The sequence below is a fragment of the Manis pentadactyla genome, chromosome 16 (assembly GCF_030020395.1).
Source record: "Manis pentadactyla isolate mManPen7 chromosome 16, mManPen7.hap1, whole genome shotgun sequence".
NCBI lineage: Eukaryota > Metazoa > Chordata > Mammalia > Pholidota > Manidae > Manis > Manis pentadactyla.
In genome coordinates, this window is record NC_080034.1 from 40,802,099 (window position 1) to 40,821,142 (window position 19,044).

At 47.5% G+C, this 19,044-nt stretch overlaps 1 protein-coding gene across 4 annotated transcripts; it reads right to left on the bottom strand.

Moving 5' to 3' along the window:
• BRD2 (bromodomain containing 2) lies at window positions 1–11,710 on the bottom strand. 4 transcript variants are annotated; one of them, XM_036927699.2, is made up of 13 exons: window positions 11,334–11,710; window positions 7,435–8,746; window positions 5,639–5,942; window positions 4,913–5,050; window positions 4,300–4,438; window positions 4,004–4,212; window positions 3,538–3,912; window positions 2,900–3,028; window positions 2,478–2,723; window positions 2,106–2,371; window positions 1,193–1,497; window positions 843–965; window positions 1–731 (listed from the first exon to the last, which is right to left on the bottom strand). In XM_036927699.2, exons 2-13 carry the CDS (start codon window positions 7,458–7,460, stop codon window positions 595–597), a joined length of 2,397 nt encoding a protein of 798 aa, XP_036783594.1. In that variant the 5' UTR covers window positions 7,461–8,746; window positions 11,334–11,710; the 3' UTR covers window positions 1–594. The 4 variants fall into 4 exon arrangements, with proteins under 4 accessions (XP_036783594.1, XP_036783596.1, XP_036783593.1 ...); XM_036927701.2 differs by lacking the exon at window positions 11,334–11,710 and adding an exon at window positions 9,984–10,004; XM_036927698.2 differs by lacking the exon at window positions 11,334–11,710 and adding an exon at window positions 9,156–9,307.
• Between the last annotated feature and the right edge of the window lie 7,334 nt (window positions 11,711–19,044).

Genomic DNA, 19,044 nt, shown 5'->3' on the forward strand with positions numbered 1-19,044 from the left:
TTGAATAGTATTTTCTTTATTTACAAGTCAGAATCAACAAAGACAATGACAATCCAGGGGACCAAATGGGGAGATGACTGAAACCCCCCGAGAACCCAAATGGAGAAGGAAAAGGGAAAACAGAGTAGAAAAAAAAGTCAACGTAAAAAAAGAGCTCCCCCTTCTTCCCTCCCCATAAAGGCTGAGGGGACCATGGCCCCACACTCCTCAGCCGTATCTAGCTTAAAATAAATTAGAACAACCAACCTCAAACTGGGCCTTTACAACAAGTGAACAGGGCAGCTGTGGCCTCAGGCAACCCTTTATCATTAAGGCCTTCGCCCACTCCCGCTACCCTTGCCCCACCCGTCATTTTGAATGGCGGCTCTACACCCAAGAGGTCACTCTCAGTGGGACTAGAACCACCTTCTGTCCATTTATGCCTCTCCTTCAGTGAATGTCCCCGCATCCCTCCCCCCTGCAGAGCCAGCTCTCTTACAGTGGGGGGAGGGGGGTTAGATGACGGGAGTGTCACAGCAGGGGAGGGGATGGATGGGGCAGGGTGATCTAGGGGTCCGGTCCTGCGGAGCCTCCTGCCCCATCTGGCCCGGTCCCTTAGCCTGAGTCTGAATCACTGGTGTCTGAAGAGGAAGAGGATGAAGAGGAGGAGCTGGAATCTGAGCTGGAGCTGGAAGCACTGAGGCGAGACACTGCCACTTGCTGTGCTGACGAGGACTCTGTTTTCTCACTTGCTGCAGAACAAAGGTGAAGGAAGGGTCAAGATATAAAAAAGTCTTACCTCCATTAGTCAAGAAAGGTGGTGGGATGTGGTAAATTTGCAATGTCTTATTTAGGATACTCACCTTTCTTTGGGGGCTTTTTGGTAGAATTGAGCTGCCCACTAACATCTTGTAACCGCTTTTCTAGTTCCCGCTTCTTCTCTAAAGCCAGTTCCTCCTTTGTCTTTCCCACAGGTTTCTTAATGGCTAAAAAAATGAAATGTATCAAGACTAAGACTGCTGTAAGCACACTCATTTTATTGCCTCCCACTGTCACCAAGTTCCTTCTTGAGCACCAGGACTAATGCATCACACCATCCCGGGAGCTGACAATCGCGAGTGCATCAAGCACACCCTTAATATTGTTTCCTAAATCATCCTAAAAACATGAGGATTGCTTTATTAACAACTAGTGGACCTTGTTTAATACTTACTGTAGGGCTTCCTAGGTTTCTTTCGGAGGCAGGAAAGGACGTAACGCTCAAGCTCTCTGAGTGTGGATGGCTTAAGTGTTTCAAAATCAATCTCAATCTCCTCTGGGTTTGAGTCACGTAGAGAGGGCTCCCTGGCTTGGATTATGTGTACAACTCGACCCAGCTTCTCTCCAGGCAATTTGTTGATGTCTAGGCTCAACTGCCGCTTCTCATCATAACTCATGGGCCTGCTTTCCTCCTCCTCCTCAGAATCATAGCCTGTTGGCAAGGCTGGTGCGGCTGTCTTTGTGGCCTTTTTGGGCAGTCTGAGGGCAAAAGAGAATTGTCAATTGAAGAAGCATCATTCATCTCTCCACACACATTCTCCCTGTTCCATCTGGTAATTTGGATTTCCTACTTGGAGTGGTGCTTTTCATTAAGGCAAATGGGTTTTGTCAGAAATGGGCTACTAGGATATACCAGGCAAGCAGAGCTTCTTACATGCCAAGCATTTCAGTTTACTTTCGGTTTTGAGAACCAGATACAGGTATATTGGCATGGGTCCATCTTTTTGCTTACCCATCACACTATGGGAAGCAAAAGAATAGTACTGGTTCATTGTCTTAGAGAAAAGGTAAGCAAGCGATGGCCCAGGGTACAAATATGGCCTATCACTTGGTTTTGTAAATAGTTTTATTAGAACACAGCCACATTCACGTTTACACACTGCCTATGGCTGCTGATGTACCATCAGTTGGTAGCTTGAGAGACCCAATGGTCCTCCATAGTTTCCCCACCTGGCCATTACAGAACCTGCTTGCTGGCCCATGGGTTAGGTAAGACTCTGCCAACCAAGTAGGAAAAAACACCCTCCCCTGAAGACATCATAAAAATCACCAAGCTTGTCTCTGCTTCCTACCCTGTTAGAACTCACTTGGCGCCACTTCCTCCAGGAGGTCCAAATCCAGGGGGCCCTAGTGTAGCAGTACTGCCACCCCCACTGCCATTTGCTTTCTTGGACTTTTTTAGCTGAGATGGACGGGGTGCCCGAGGCCCCTTGTCATCTTCATCGACCCCAGATCGACCTCGGTGCTTCTCTGCCTTTCGTTTCTTCTTTTTCTCTTTTTTTTCTCTCTTTCGCTTGGGTTTGGATATTGGGCCTTGGGACAGGGCAGCCAGTTGTTCATGTACTGCCCGAAGCTAGAGAAGAAATGAATCAGATATGATATGGAAAAAACAATAGAAGAGTCAGGGCAGAGACAGGGTACGAATGCCTTACCCAGTGAACTGAGCAGTGACAGAATACCTGTTCCTGCAGTTCAGCCAAGCGATGAGCTCTTTCTTCCTCAGAGTCAGAGCTTTCACTCTCTTCCTCCTCTTCATCCTCCTCCTCTTCCTCCTCTTCCTCAGAAGAACTCTCACTGCTACTTTCCTCAGTGGAGGACTCTGAAGATGATTTGGCCATGCCAGGGGGCAAGGCAGTAGAGACTGGTAAAGGACCTGGCTCCAGTGGTTCATCTGGCATCTTGGCGTAACGGAACTCAAATACATCCTAGATAAGAAAGGCAGACTCAAAGCCATGCTGGTGGGCTGCACCACAACTACACCCAGCCACCTGTTGGTGTAGTTCCAATTAGTAACTGTATGGACTGGGAGATTATCACATTAAAGTTTGTGCATTCTCTCCCCACATCAGTTTATTCTTCAAACTCCAACCTTGAAACTCACCTGTAGCTTTCGTGCCATGGCCACAACATCGTGGTCCGGGGGATTGTACTTATAGCAGTTGGAGAACATAAGCCGCACATCAGCAGCAAACTCCTGTGCATCCCGGTAATCACGATTCTCCATCTTCCGCTGCAGAAGGAGGCAGCATCAGAAGCTGCACAGGCAGGGAGACTCACCTTTCCTGCCAGCCCAGACACTGCAAGAGTAGCTCTCTCTTGAGAGCACAGTGAGGATGACCTTAAGGATCTATGCTCTGGGGTTCAAGTTTGAAGTCAAAGGAATTTGGGTGGGTTGAAGAAATATCTATGTCTAGAAAAAAAAATCATTTCTAAGTGATGGGGAGGGTGGGTGACTTCTATCCTTCCGCAACCCCTTAACTTCTCTAACCCAACACTCCCAATAACTAGAACTTAAATGTAGATGAACAGTATTGGATCTGAAGACAAAACCCACCATAGTTTCGAACTCCAGGAAATATGGACTCTTATTATACTCTACCCTTTGCCCCATTACTGTTTCTTACAAGTAAAATACCAAGAATCAAAGATTGCAGTATGCCCATAAGAAGTGACTGTTTTATTGATCCCCAGTGCTCCAATCACTGCCTGAGCGTCCCATCTGCCCCATGCAGTGGGTACCTTGACAGTGCTGAGGTCCATGGGGTGCTTAATGATGTCATGGTAGTCATGCAGACCAAGAGCAGAAGCATCCACTGGTTTATAGAAAGGCCAGGCATAGGCAGCATGCTTCTTAGAGAGTAACTCCTTCAAAATGCCATTGCAATGTTTTAACTGTTCTGATAGCTTTCCTTTCTTGGAGCTCTGGTGCTGCTGCTGAGAGTCAGGCAAGTCTTTGCGTGGGGGCTTGATGGGGCGGCCACTTTCTCTACGCATAGGGGGAAGCCGTGCTGCCTTAGGCTCAAGACCCCCAGGAGGACTAGCTGGAGAACCAGGTGCCAGGATAGCTGTAGGTGTAGGGGTTGTAGTATCTGCTTTCCGCTTCACTCCTTTTTTCTGAAGAAACAAGATGGAGCTTTTACCACAAGTTCACTTCATTCAAGACCTTTCCCTCCCCAATGCCCAAAAGAAAACCACAGATCTGTACCTTGGCAAGGGGCTGGGCTGGGGGAGCTGCAGAAACAGCAAGGAGTGGGGGTCCAGCAGAGTGCAAGGACTTGAGAAGGGGAGAAGAGATGACCGATGGGTGGGGAATGTTGAGGACAGTCGTAGGTATCTCAGGTGGTGGAGTATACAAGTGAGAGACAGAAGAAACAGCAGGCACCTGGTGGGCAGTGGTGATACTGCCCTGGAGTGCTAGAAAAAGAAAAAAAGAAAAAAATTAGTTTGATCTATCTTTCCCACATTTTGGTCTCCCATCAGCACAACTCTCACTCTTCCTACCTGCCAATTTGGCCCCCTTCTTGTGGCTGTTCTTAGGGATGGTCACGACAAGCTCTTGTTCCTCTTGTGGCATTGATGCCACTTTCTGTAGGAAGATTTTTTCCAGTGTTTGTGCCATCAGGACAATATCATCAGTGGGCTATAGCAAACAGAAAAGTTCAAAATGCCAGCAGAAGACAAACCATTTTTGTGAGAACCCCTAGCCCTAGGCATCGTCACTACCACCCCCTTAGACAACTTTGTCGTTAAGTTCCTGCACTGGGTCACTTAATTCCCACTTTCTCTCCCTCAAAATACAACAAAAATTTCAGAATATTGAGAGCTGATCATGAAAATAGATCACTCTCTATTCAGGTCTCTGGAAATTTCTGAGGAAAAGGACCCCCACCCACAATGAAGTCTTCTACTTAAATAAGCTTTAACACTGGCCCTCTTAAGCCACATCACTGTATTCAGTGGTACCCTTTGGAGCTCAGGTTTTCTAGATCCTGACTAGTCTTGAGAACACCTTTACAAGTAAAATACAAACTTCATGTGGACAGGACATGGACATGCAGCAATAATAGAAGCACTCTTTCCCCATCTACTAGTAAATTCACACAAAAAAACTCACCTTATTGTAGATGTAACAATTGGTAAACATGGTATTAAAATCCTGCATACACTCTGAGGCAGCCCAGTAATAGTTGTTTTCAAGTCTTCTCTTAATAGTACCCATATCCATAGGCTGTTTTATAATTTTGTGATAATCCTAAAAACAGAAACACTAGGTCAGAACTACTGAAAAATGTCTCTTCTACAGAAAACTACTGACCCCCACATATACACACACACCCACACACACCCTCTAAGTGAACTGAACTGCGGCCCCAATTCAAAACAAAACAAAAAACAAAAAAAGGGAATAGGATGATTCTTAACACCCACTGGGAGGTCCTACTGCCTTTCTCTAAACCACCCACCTCCCACCCACTCTGGAAGGTTTCCCATCCTGTGACATTACCTCTGGGGCTGGCTATCCATGGGCTGCATGAGGGAAAGGAAGAAGCTAAGAATTTTGGCCACCGTGGTCCTCTCCCAACCTGGGGTGGGAATCTGTAAAATGGAGCCAGGGCACAAAAGTTAAGGACACATGGAGGGTGCAATGAGATGCCAAGATAGCAAGCGGTCAGATCAATCATAAAGGACCAAGAATCCAGAAATCTGGTGGCTATCTGCCCTTCAAGAGAGATGGGAATTCCTAGGGGCCGCAGCACCTATACTAGGCAGCCTACCTCTCCACTCACACATCCTCGCTCATTCCCATCCATGCCTTCCCCACTCCAATCTCTCTACTCACCGGCAGACCCAGTTTGACCGCATCCACAGGCTGCCGGAAGGGCCATGCAAACTGATGTTTCCACAGCGCCTTCATCACCACCTTGTGCAGATATTGCAGCTGGTTGGTAACTCGTCCTGGCTTTTTGGGATTAGACACCTCGGGGGGTGGTGGGTTGGCAGGGGTCAGTTGTAAAGCTGGCACTGAAGCCATTGTGGGGCTCTCAAATCCCTCATACAACAGGGAGGGTTTCCGAATCCTTTTTCCTGGTGCTGCTGCCTCTGGGCCCAGCCCCAGTAACCCTGCATTCCCCTCCCCAGGAAGCCTGTGGAGATGGAAAACAAAATTAGATGTGGTAAGCTTACAGAAATCAGGAATGCAACTTATACTATATACCCAATAAATTCAGGCCTAGAACCTGATAAAAGGCAGTCAACTTATTAAGTGATCTTAATTACAACCAGTATCCAGACAATCTGTGAAGCTTTTGCTCTTGTCTCCCCCCAACTCTCCCCGGTTTTACTTTCAATATACACCCATCTAGGTCCCACCTTTTGCAATCTGATACACTTACTACTTAATGGTTGCATGTAAGACATAACATCTCAGAAACATAAGCTTAAGGGAACGGGACTCAAGCAAAATGGGTGGAAGTAAAAAACTCAGCCCCAATCTTCCTCACTAGGGGCTTTCATGGTTGTCATGGTGGTTGAGCCTGAGGGAAGGAAGCTACTGAAAAAAAGAGGAAGGGAACAGAATTGGGAGAATACTTCATAAAATGCTTGAGACACCTAACAATTCATCTGGGCAGAAGAGACCAGTATCCTCCACAAGCTCTGCATAAGTTCAGGTAGAAAATACACCAGAAATCTAATGGAAAACCGTACCGACTTGAAAAAAAAATCACACAAGGGGGCATTTGTTAGACTTCACAGCCTGGAATAACAGCTGCCAGCCCCCAAAAATTATTCGCAAATTCAGTCTCCTTCCTTCCAAGGGACAAGCAGTCACAACAGTCAAGGTCACCAAATTCCTTCAAGAATGAGATACCACCTTCCCCATCCCCCTAGCCGAAAAGACGTGTGATTTCACTAACAGCTCCCACTGCAGCTCAAAGGCCAACAGTGGTTCAAGTTTACATTCTCTCTGGTGCTCCTCAGTACCAGGTGTTTCTCAGAGCCTAAAACTGAAGACACTACACCTCACCTTAATGTTTACACCCGCAGCGCCGGATTAGAGGATCCTCAGCTCCACCCTCCTGCCCTGCAAGAAACTATCAAAAATACCCCCTCCACACAACAAAACACCTCTTTACTCCAACACAAAACCGACCCAGTCACTGAAAGACGAACAGGTTTAATGACCTACTAGACACTGGGAAAATAATCCCCCTGGCCCTACTCTGGAAATCCCCGTTGCCAGTCCTTGAAGGTCTATCACCATGGCAACTCTATAGGGCATTAAATGTGGCCACGAAGCCCCCCAAAAGGCCAGTGACAAACGGCCACTGGACACCAAACCCACTACCCCCAAGACCCGCTGCCTCATCACATCCCACCAACGGTAAGAGCGGATCGCGACGAAGTGCAACATACAAACGGGCAACCTGTACTCCCTCCACACGCAGCATCGGGGCCACTACCACCGTTCCAAAACCGTCACTCTACCCCTCCGCGAACCCCGAGCGCGAACAGTCGCGCCACGAAATAGCAATGCGCCCGAGTCATTTCCGTACTCCCTCTGAACCCGACGTCCCATACCCCCGGTGCCGCAGTCCCCCAACGCCCCCTTCCCACATGCGCCTCGCGAGGACGTACTTATGGGGAGTCACGTTTTGCAGCATCTTGACCGCGGGGAACCGGCGCTGCCCTCAGCCGCGGAAAGCCCAGGTGGCTTCGGTTCCCCTTACCGTCCGGTCCAGCATAACAAGGTAAAGGGGGGCGAGGTGGGCTGCAGCCCTTGGCCCTCGAGGCGACAACCCCCGTGCTGGGCCGGCACGAAAACAGTCTTCTCCAGTGCTTCTCGGAAAGCTCTCGGCAGCTTGGCGCGCTCCGTAGGAGGACAGCAAGAAAATGGCGGCGGCCTCAGTTGAGGCGTTGAGCGCGGGGAGACAGACTCTTCAAACCGTAAGACGGCCCCAGACCTCAGACACAGTCGTCAATGTTGCCCTCTGTTGGTCCGCAAGGATCCCCTTTTCCTGCTGGGACCGTCCGGATAGGACAAGGTCCCGTTTCGATCTCGGATGGAGGCGGATGAACACAAAAAGTGGTTTAAGGAGCCGCCGCCTCCATCTTTGAAATCCTCTCGAGGGCGGAGTAGAGGGGGTGGACAGACTCCGAGGATTGGGCGGGGCCCGAAAAAGGGGAGCTTCGGGGGCTTCTATGTGGTCTGTACTGTCCGCCGGGACCGATCATAGGCCGAGACGCAGGCCATATCCAAACGGATGGACGTGGATTGCAATGGCGGCCGCTGGCGACTTGAAGGCTCTCTACCAGCAGACAGAACTCTCCAGCCCGTTCTAGACGTTGCTCCGCTCCAGCGCGAAATGGCGCCGCCGAGCACCGCGCCAGCCCTTTATATATAGGCAGGAGGGAGGAGCCTCGCCGCTCATGCGCGCCACCGTGCTCGAGATTTCCCCCACCCCCTCCGCGCGCGCACGCTCGCTCACGCGCGTGAAGCAGCACAGTCGAAGGGGGAGGAACACCTCTCCGCGGGAGCGTTTCCTACTGGTCGGCCGAAACGATGACGTCATAAACCCATTTCCAAGGTATCGGTCACCAGGCAGAAGACTGCTGCAGAGACCCATAGGGAAGCGGCCACCAGCCACATCTCTCGAGCCAATTGGCTGCGCCGTGGTACGGAGACAACAGGGGAAGAGGGAGGTTGGCAGGGGTGCAGCACTCTATCCCCGCCTCCTCTTCTAACAAAGTCTTCCCAGGCGTCCAAGCCCGGTGCGACTGGCGACTGCCAAGCTCCGGCAGGTCGTGGCATTCGCTGCTCCTCCATTGGCCAGATCGGTAGAACTGGAGGGGGCCGCGTGGGCGTAGTCAGCCTGGGCCCGCTAGGGTGTGGCTGCAGGACGCCGGACGGGTTGTTGTTCTCAGCAGGGAGGTCGCTGCAGTGAAGAATCTGAAAGGAGGAAGAAGACGCCATCTTAGAAGCAGCGGCCTGTAACTCTGGCAAAACAGTTAAGGGCTCCCGAACGTAGCAAAACAGGGAATCTAACATTCCTATGTCCCACAATTAAAGATAGAGGCTTGCAGGTGTTTTAAGATTCTCCCCGTCCTTCCCCAGGCCAATCGAAAGACAAAGACGAAACACAAAAGAATCTACAATCTGTTGGAACTCCCAAAGGATTATCAACAAGGCAATCAAACCTAGCATACGTTCCAACACTTGTATCCCAAGCACCTCTCCAATCCCTCCCCACCCATACCTTCAATTACCAATACAAATTACCTGGCTCAACAAAACCTTGGCAGCCCTAAGTGGAAGCAAAAATCTCCAAATACTGCTAATACTCTAAAATGAAACCCACCTCCTTCCCAAAGTTCATTCCGGTGTCTGGCTCAGAGCGGAAAAAAACAAGTCCTGCGAGGGGCGAATGAGGATGAACACCCTCCCCCTCCTGGCGAGCTCAGACCTTTCCCCACGCTCCCCGCCCTCCCCCAATCCCGAGGGCAGGCCTGCACCGCCCCCCAACAAGGGTCCCTCCGCCGAGGGGGCGGGAGAGGGCCCCCCACCAGGGTCCGGAGTCCTCCCCATGGAGCGGCCGGTCCGTCGGTCAGCGCCAGGGAGGAGGGCAGGCGGAGGCGGCAGCGGCTGCGGCTCAGACTAGCCCTCCTCCTCCTCCCCTCCCCCCGGGCTGTCCGCCTCCGAGGAGGGGCAGGAGCCATTTTGGGAGCTGTTTCGCCCCCCTCCCCCAGCCCACTCATCTCGTCTTCTCCAGTCAAAAGTTATCAGAATAGGGTTAGATTACTTCTGAATAAAGAGCTGGAGCACATCAAGGTCAGGATTTCTAACGCCTGGGATGACCACGCTCCCGTCCCCTTACCGGCAAGTTAAAGAATTTACCCCACCTGGGCTTTAGCGGGGGGTCTCTTCCCCATTTTCCCCTTTCTGGAAACCAAGAAGGAACACAAGACTATGCTGAGAGGAAATAAATCCAAGTCAGCGAATACAAGACCGCCCCCGCCCCCACTCTGGAAGGGCTCGTGAGGGTCCATGAGCTCCACAACCACGTCACCCTCCCAACTTCGCAGTAGCTCTTGGGCCCTAACCTCAGTTACTGCGTCTAAAATGGCCGTCAATCTCCCCGTCTTCTCGACAACCTGAGTCGGCAAACCCTGCGGGGGTAAGGGCGCACCGGGAAATCAGTCTCTCCGCCTTCCTCCCCCCACCCCATCGCCTGGCAGGGATCAGGCCTCGGCCCCAAAGTACAAGAGGGTCCGACCGGGTGGCTGCCGCAGAGAAGGCAATGACACAGCAACTTTGCAGAGGCCCTCTCCTCTCCCCCCACTCCCCTCCCCCTGGTGGCCCAGCCTCCCAAATCTGATTTTCGCCACCCAGGGCCTTGCAAGTCTGCACAGAGGGCCCATCAGGAAGCCAGCCAGGGGAGAAAAACCTAAGCAGGTCGACAAAATACCGGGCCTTCGAAAGCGAAAGGGCATCCAGACATTAACTCTGGCATATTTCCCTGCATTCCGGAAAATCACTGCTCCCGCTCCCTCCCAGTCCTCCCTTCCCCCACATGAGTCACAGGGGAGGCTACTGCTAGTCAGTAATTTGGAAAAGTAACTCTTCCCTCCTTTCCGTTCCCTCCCCCGCAGTACACAAGGAGAGAACTGTTCAGGAATGGGAGAGGGGATGAGCCAGGCAAAAGTGACACCCTGGAGAAACCCGAAACCCGGAGAGCTGAGAAATCATTCCAGGTTCTAAGCTTCACTCCCTCCAGTCTCGTACCACTCTTTATACCATCCTCCCAACACCCACCTTGGGCCTGGTTTCTGCGTTCAAGCGGACCCCAAGCTTTCAGTCTGTAAGCCCTCCCTAGCCTGGGATAGACACATGTTCAACCAAAATCCCACAGGAGCAACAAAGGTTTGTGCAGAAGGGTCCGTAGGCCGTGTCCACGTGAATGCACACATTCGGTAAGCGACTCGAGGCATATTCTCCAGCACGCCATGTGATTAACTGCTAGTTTCCTACCGCTGACACAAAGGAAGCACAGAAATGCTCCTTCCAAGAGTCTCTGGGGAGAAAGGGAGTGGGCACCCGGAAATAATCTCAGTTCACCACCCGGGTTGCCCATTCTAAACATTCACGTACATGAGTACGAACTACGGTCACCACTTCCACTCCTCAGCCCACTGTCACCCCTCCCTCCGACCGCCAAAAAGGAACCTTCTCACCTGGCTCCGGGCTGCTGTACCCCCCAGGGGACGAATGGAATGGGGGGGGAACACAGCGCCCCAAGCCCTTTTGCCCTCCAATTGGTATGGAGGCAAGAGGTTGGCCATTCCCCTCCCCCATCAGAGGAGCCCTCTCCCGCTCGCCCCCCTCGACGCTCCCATTGGCTGTAAACTGTTTGAAGGACGAACTTTCCCAACCTCAAAATTCTTTTCTGAACCCCAAGAATCTCCTCGGGCTCCCCACCATTAGTTAAGCACTTCAACGAGGGTCAACGTCCCCGTTCCCCCCAAGGGCCCCTTCTCACCTGGATGCAGAAATCTTCCAAGGGGGCTCCAATGTTCCCCTCGGCTTGGTGCGGGGGGAGGATGTAATCCGGGGTGTCACCCTCCCCCACCCCGGAAACCGAATCTGGGTTGGGGGAGGGGGCGTAGCCCCCAGCCCCTCCCTTCACGACTGAGCTGGGGGGTGGGGAACCCATCGGGGCCGCGCGGCCACGTCAGCAACACCCAGATTGGCTGACGTGGTCACGTGCCGCTGCCCTCTCTCCCTCCCCAACCACCCCCCCCCACCGCGGGGACCAGTTTTCCGAAGGTTCTTGGGGGTCGCAAAAAGGGCCAAGGGGGTCGCATGGCCCAGGCCTATCTCCAGAGACCTAGAACACCTTAATGCCATTGCTTCTCCATATCCCCGCCTTCCTATCCCATTGTCTTCAATCCTGTCCCCCCCACTCGCCTCTCCGTACGGGCTCAGCATGGCTGCCGCAGCCCGGGAATGCACACTGCGCAGGCGCAAGCCTGCGACCGGACGGGGGAGGGGTAAAGAGCGCCAAAGGCCGCGGGGAGAACAGCAGTACGCAAGCGTCCGGGTCCTCCCCGCAGCTCCCGCGGCGGGGCTCCGAGCGCGCGCAGTGGGTGGGGCGGAAGCGGGTGCGGCGCGCCGACCTCCTGCTCTGCAGCCCCTCCCTCACCGCCCACGGTTTCGCGGAGCGGCCTACGGCGGCTTGACTTGGTCCTTTTTCCACCGGTGTAAGGGGGCAGCTTGGCACGTCGTGGCCGGGAGTCTCGCGGAAACGCGCGCTGCCGAGCTGTCACTGAAGGAAAATGGGGCCTGAACCTGGAGCTGAGAGGGTTTGTAGGGGGGCGTCCCTCCGCCGGTGCTGTATGGTTCAGCCCCGGGAGAGGGAGTTTTTCACCCTCTCGGTGCCTACAGCGGGGATATGAGGTGCGGACGGTAGATGTGGGCGTTTTGTTCAGCATCTTTGGTAGGCATTTTTATGACCTTTCATTTCCCCTGAAACTACCTAAGCTACGTTACTTGAGGGCTGCAAATCTCTGGACTCCTCTGCCTCCCATAAAACTTACCAGCCTTTTCTGGTATCTTTTATTTCTTCACTGATCTTGTGCTCAACCATTTAAGTTAAAATTCGTCGACTTTTGCCTTAGGGAAATCAATCTTGAATTAATCCCATAAAAATCTAGGGATGTTACGGTGATTCAGTTGCCACCTAAAGCAGAGTTTTTGTTCATAGCCAATAATCCCTCCCTTGACTCTCAGCATGTCCAGATTTTCGCTGTAGTCCATAACCCCCATTCCCCACTAACAGAACAGAAATGCCAACTTGCAGGAGAACTCAAAATTTTCCATCCCCTTTCTAGAAACTGGGCAATGCCTGTAACCTTTTACCTCTGTACTGTAAGTCCTTTCTTCGGTTTAAGAAAATTACTTTTTTTTTTGTCCTGGCCAACCTTACCTATTACTCCAAAGCTGTCCTCCGTTTTTTGCCCATTGGCATTTTTAACTTATCCCTTCTGCTGGTTTCCCAGCCCCTCAAACAGGAAAGAAAGAAAACAACCTTATCAATATTCTGTCCCCTTGTAGACTCTCTTCACCTGTCAGCTGTCTTGCACTGTCAAGACCTGAAATTGTCATATAAATTTTCCTCTCTCAGCCCATCCTCACTTGTCAGCCCATTTCTTAACATTACTGAAACTGTTCTGGCAGATGTCACTAGGGACCTCCTAATTGGCAAAGTCAGGAAGCACTTTGCAGTTCTCACCTTATTTGACCTCTCTGAAGCATTTGACATTTGATGGTGTTTCCTTCCTGAAATTCTCTACACTCTTGATTTCTGTGACCAGGCTCACCTGTTACTTTTCTTCTTGTCTAACTGTTCCTCTCCAGGCTCTTTCCTGGACTTCTTTATTCTCTTTCTATGTGTTGTTGATGTTGCCAGGCTTTTGCCTCAGTTTGCTTCTAGTTCTGTTCATCTCTAAGTAATCACTTAGTGGCTCAAAGCTTCAAGTCTGTGTCTTTAGTTCAGATAACTCCTGTGCTGGTCTTGCTACTAAATAGTAATTACAGTTTAGACAACCCTCCAAACACTACATGTTCAAAATTGATGCCATCTGTATGTATGCATGTTAGACCTGCTCCTTCTATATTGCTGGCTCATAGTAGCTTTTCAGTTGCAAAGCCTGGAATCTGGGATCCCATTCTTGATTTTTTTTCTCATGTTATATACACTTATTTTGCTTCTGAAATATCCTTTGAATCACACTCTGTCCTAGTGCTGTCACCTGATTTACACCAAAAGCATCCTGATAGTCCTATCTCTAAAGCTGCACTGTCCCAACACAGTAGCCACTAGCCAGCCACATGTGGCTATATAAATTACATTAAATACAATTTCAAATTTAGTTTCTCAGTCGCACTAGCCACACTTCTTGTTTCTTTTTTGTTGTTGTTATGGTTCCTAATTAGCCACATTTCAAGTTCTCATTGAACAGCACAAATTATAGAACATTTCTGTCATTGCAGAAAGTTCTGTTGAACAGTGCTGCTCTAGATTTTCCTCTCTGCCTCTGTGGCAGTACTTCCAGGAGTGAGCTTTCCAAATACAACTCTGGTCATATGCTACTGTTTAAACCCTATATTAATTTCACACTGCCTGTGTGATAAAGTCCAAATCCCCAGGCTTGCCAGAAAGGTATGCTTACCTCTCCAGCCCTGTGTCTAGCCACTTCCTCTTTTACTTAGACAAACCGTTTTGTTTTATGTATCTCTGCTTTACACACACTGTTCTCTTACATGGAGTAGGCTTTTCCTCAATTCACCTAATCCCCAAACCATCATCTGAAAAGCCTCCTCTTGCTCCCAAAGTCAGCTGACCCCTCATTCCCTGGTGTACTTCCCTCTTACGATTGTGCCTTTCACAGAGAATGGCATTTATGTGGTCGCATGTTTCTTTCCCTTATTAGATTCTGATCTTGAGAAGAGGGTTTTATTTTACACTTAAATATATATATATTCCCAGCTCCTAGTAAGCACCTGACCAATGTGAGGTATTCAGAAAGGGAGCAAATGTTGAATCAAATTGATGCTAAAGTGTGTGACTGAGGTAAGATTGTAATGTATGTGTTTCTGGGCACCGTGCAAAGTATTGGGGGAAATAATCATAGGAAGATGTAATCTGGTCAAGTACATATTTGAGACATTGGAATGGTGTGAGGAAAGACAGAAGCAGAATAGCACAGGTCATTTTTACAGAGAGTGCTGTCCAATAAACTATTCTTATATAACTAGAGAGGCAGAGAGAAGACTGGCAAGTACATTTATTTGAAACAAAATTGTGAAGGATTCCCATTGCCATTAAGTTTGGACCCAGTGAGGAGCCATTGAAAGTATTTGATCAGAATTATGTAATTAGATAGGAACTGTATCTTCATATCCCCAGTGGCTAGCACTGCACCTGTTAATAAATGCCAAATAAAAATGTCAGGGGTTGGAAGGAGATGAGACTGATGATAGCTAACATTTATTGAGTACTTGCAATGTATCAGGTTCTCTTTCAAGTGCTTTATATGTATTAACTCTTTTCACTCATAACCCTATAGATCTTACTGTTTTCGTCCCCATTTTTCAAGTGAAGCAAGAGACGTTAAATAATTTACTCATGATCACACTTTTAGTGAGTGACCAAGGCTGGGATATGAACCCAGGTAGTCTGCCTCTGGATGATATGTTATTCTGGTTACTAGACATAGCAGGTTGTTAAAGATCTAGGATCTAAGTTGAGGAAAAAAGATTAGGAGAAGTAGATCTGAGAGGCATCTTCGAGTTGATGTTTCAATCAGTCATGCAGGTAGGTGACATTAATAAGGGAGGAAGTTTAAAACAATTTAGTTGTGAGTCAGTGATTGAGCTGTGGGTTAGATCCTCATACTGGGAGCAAGAATAGGAAGTGGAACCAGTGGAAGAGCATCAAACAAGAAGGAAAAGAACAACATATGGGTAAGCCAGAACCAGAGAGGGCTCCAGTGAGGACTTCATGTTGGCTGAATGAATGACTGAGCAGGTTATTTTAAGCTCGTTTATACGATGGGACTTCTTTGGCAGTTTGGTGAACCCTTTATACTTTGATAATACCAGTAGTAAATGTGTATATGTACAATTACCAAAATATTTTTTAAAATGATCTGGTAATACGTGTTTCCACATGAATACAATTCCTATGTTTCTTAAAAGTATATTAAATAAAATGACTTGTTGGCAGGTCTCACAACTCTCATAACTAGAGATATTTTGAGATGTCTGTATATATAATAGGAAATACTAATTGATGATTTCTTTTGATGACATTACAGGTATTGCTGGTACTACAAAGATTTATTTTCTACATTCATAGACTTAAACTTCAGTTATATGTTACTGAAAATAAAGGTGACTTTTTAAATTCTGTCCAAGTTCATAGACCCCTGAATTTTGTGACACGTGGATTTCAGGTTGAGAACCCCTGTTCTAATTGAATGAGGAAATGAGATCCTACAAATACTTGTGAGAGAATGAAGAAAGGGGAAAAACTTACTGGGTTGGTAATTGGAAGTCATTACTGATAATGGAGAGTAGTTTCTATAGCTGGGGATAGAATTCAGAGTACCTGAAAAGCCAGGCCAAGTAACTTAGACCAAATATGTGGACAGGAGAGTTATGTTTTTGAGGGGGAAAGTGAGACACTACAGTGAGATGTAGGAAGACGTGTTTGGAATTGGTGTGCACTGGGGTTTGGTTTTGAAGAGACTGGAGGTGGGTCAGCTAAGCATCTTAGCACACATTCATGCATGAGATGAGAGGGATAAAGTAATTGCTATGTCAGAACTGATTGTGCTTAGAACCCACAGGGTTCACAAACTGGATGAATGATAGACCTTGGTTGGACCTTATCTGACAATATTAAGTGGTGGTCCACGAGGCTCCACATGGTCGTGCTTCTACCTGACTATGGCCTCATCTATACTGTCCTCTTCTACTCACCAATTATGCTCCAGTCATACTGGTCTTCCTTCACTTCCTTGAAGGAACCAGCCTTTTTTTTTTGCCTGTCTTTGGTCTGTAATGCTGAAATGCTTTTCCCTCTACTGGAGCATTCTTCTCACTCTGCCTGGCTAACTCCTACTTATCCTTCAGATCCCATTTCAGTATCAGAAGGTTCCCCACTCCAGTTAGATTTCAGTTCTTTTCCATCACACTACCTTTTATAATTTGCTTTTATAGATTTGTTTGCTTGTTTAATGTTTGTTTATTTTCATTATAAGTTTGATGATGGTAGGTATTTGTTGCCCAGCATACTTCTAGCATATAGAGGGTGGTCAATAAATACTTAATAAGTGAATGAATCTCTTTGAGCTACAGTTTCTTTTTATATAATAGGAAACAAATTCCAGCCTTGGAGATTAGTTGAGGGGATTGCCACATCCTAATAATGTAGCTAAAGGGAAGGATGAATATGGATATGAAGAGAGATACTGAGCCAGGAATGAGGGTAAATGTGGGGGCTGGATGACTAGGTTTGCTGACTGAAGTACGAAGGGAGTAGGAAGAACATGGCTATTGGCAAGGAGCTTGGGAAGGACCTCGCTTGGAGTGGGAGAAGTGGTGGGATACACAGGGGAAGGCAGTGGGGGTGAAGGTATTCTTATAGCAGCCCACAGACATGCATGGTAAGATTTACTGTTGAAATATCTGTTGGAAGGGACAGTCCATCATTCACCTAGTGCCTAAAGGCTCTTCCACGCTCAGGTTTCAACACCTTCAGTAACAGCCCATTTACCCAACGAGCAGTCACTTGGTGGTAGGCCTTCTTGATGGGTACTGAGAAAATAAAAAAGAATAGGACATGGTCCCTTAAGGATCTTGTAGTGGAGGTGAGCTAACTGTGAGGCAAACATACAAATAGAAATAATATTAAAATGATGGTAATGACAATGATGGCAACACAGGTAACTGGTAACATAACTGAAGAGAGCTACTTATCTCCACTCAGGGTTCCAAGGCGTCCTAAGGGAGGTGAGATTTTTCCCCAAAGGACATACAGAAGTAGGTTAAGTAGAGTCCAGATCATTAAGGATTATGCCAAGGAAAGCAGATTTCAGAGAACCTTGAAGGTTATATGAAACTATAATGTGATCAAATATGCATAATAAGATCCCTTTAGCAGCACTGAGGAAGATTGGAAAAGATCAAGTATCAGAAAATTGCAGTAATCCAGGAAAAAACAAGCATACCAATGAAGGTGTGAACCATTGGGGATAGAAAGAAAAGAGAAGACAGATTCAAGAAATATTAAGGAAGTAGAATTGAGAGGACTTGGTAAACAATTGGATAAGATCTGAGGAAGATGAAGTCCAGGTTGACTCCCACATTTGTAGCTCAGCTAATTGATGGGATTTGTTTATTGAGATCTTGAATACAGGAGTTCAAACATGTTGGGAAGGAAAGGTGATGAATCTAGCTTTGTAAGTTTTGAAATAGAGGTGTATTCAGTAGCAATTCCTAAACTTAATTTGCCTAATTAGTATTCATTATTGAATCATCAACAGGGCTTATGAGACATAATGTGAAATAGAAAACCCACCAGTTTTTTAAAATAAAGGCACATTCTGTAAACCATAAGATGCTGCTTTTCATTTAAAGCTCTTTTCTCTTAGACTTTTTTTTGAGGTAATTGGGGGAAAATGAACACAGATTGACTTAAATGAAGTGAAGTAATTGTTTTTCATTTTTTTGGTTGTGGTGATAGTATTGTATTATGTAAAGTGAAAAGTTTTTAGCTACTGTAGATAACCTTAGAAATATTTCCTGGTGAAATACAATGACAGAATTTGTTTAAAATACTCCAGCAAAAAAAAAAAAAAAACAAAGTGTGTGGAGCAGGAAAATAGATAAAACAAGAATGGAAGACTTAGAATATTGAAAATTGAAACTCATGAGAGTACATGGGGTTTTTTAGATTCTTCTCTTTTGTGTTTGAAATTTTTCATAGTAAAATGTGTTTAACTTACTTTAGTCATAGATCCAAAGGAAATCAGTTAGTGAAATTTAAATATTTTTTATTAATAAATCAACATTGAATCATATAAATATGTTCTGAGATTGTGCCAAGACTTATGGCAGAGCAGAGATCATCAGGTAAATGCCATGTTGCACAGTTAGTTGGGAAACACTGTCTGAGCAGTAATGCACAGATTTAACCTCCTGTGTATGCCTCAGATGATCTCATGCGATTGTGTGGGATGCCATATATTGTAGGTGGTAGTCTGGTTTGCGATGATTCTCCCTTCTGTCTGCAATAGCTCTCATACATGGAGGTGATTTTGTGCCTGGCCACAGCTAATTGATCCAGAGATACTCACCCACTACAAGCTGAGCCAGTCAGATGGTCTCTCCCAGCAATGTGAAACTTGAAAGATAGAGTCTGGAGGCCTTTGAAGATGAAACAATATGGCAACTTAACCCTTGCTGCTAAGGGCCCTGAGCTCCCCTTCGGAGGCCAGCTTATTCCACTCTTTTTTTAATTTCATGAGCTGGCTCAGTATCCTTCCAATAAATCACCATTTTAAAAGTTAAGTGATCCAGAATTGGTTTCTATTGCTTACTACCAGAATATCCTTATTATATAGAGTAAATTATATAATAAAAATTATTAGGTAAATATGTTTGGTGTTTATTATATCTGTGTT

Excerpts from the sequence above, each read along its gene's own strand:
- BRD2 (XM_036927699.2), bottom strand. The coding sequence starts at position 7,460 with ATGCTGCAAAACGTGACTCCCCATAA. Across the intron at positions 5,943-7,434 it reads CAAAACGTGACTCCCCATAA|GCTTCCTGGGGAGGGGAATG; the intron begins GTACGTCCTCGC and ends CCATCTCCACAG. Across the intron at positions 2,724-2,899 it reads CCATGGCACGAAAGCTACAG|GATGTATTTGAGTTCCGTTA; the intron begins GTGAGTTTCAAG and ends TTTCTTATCTAG.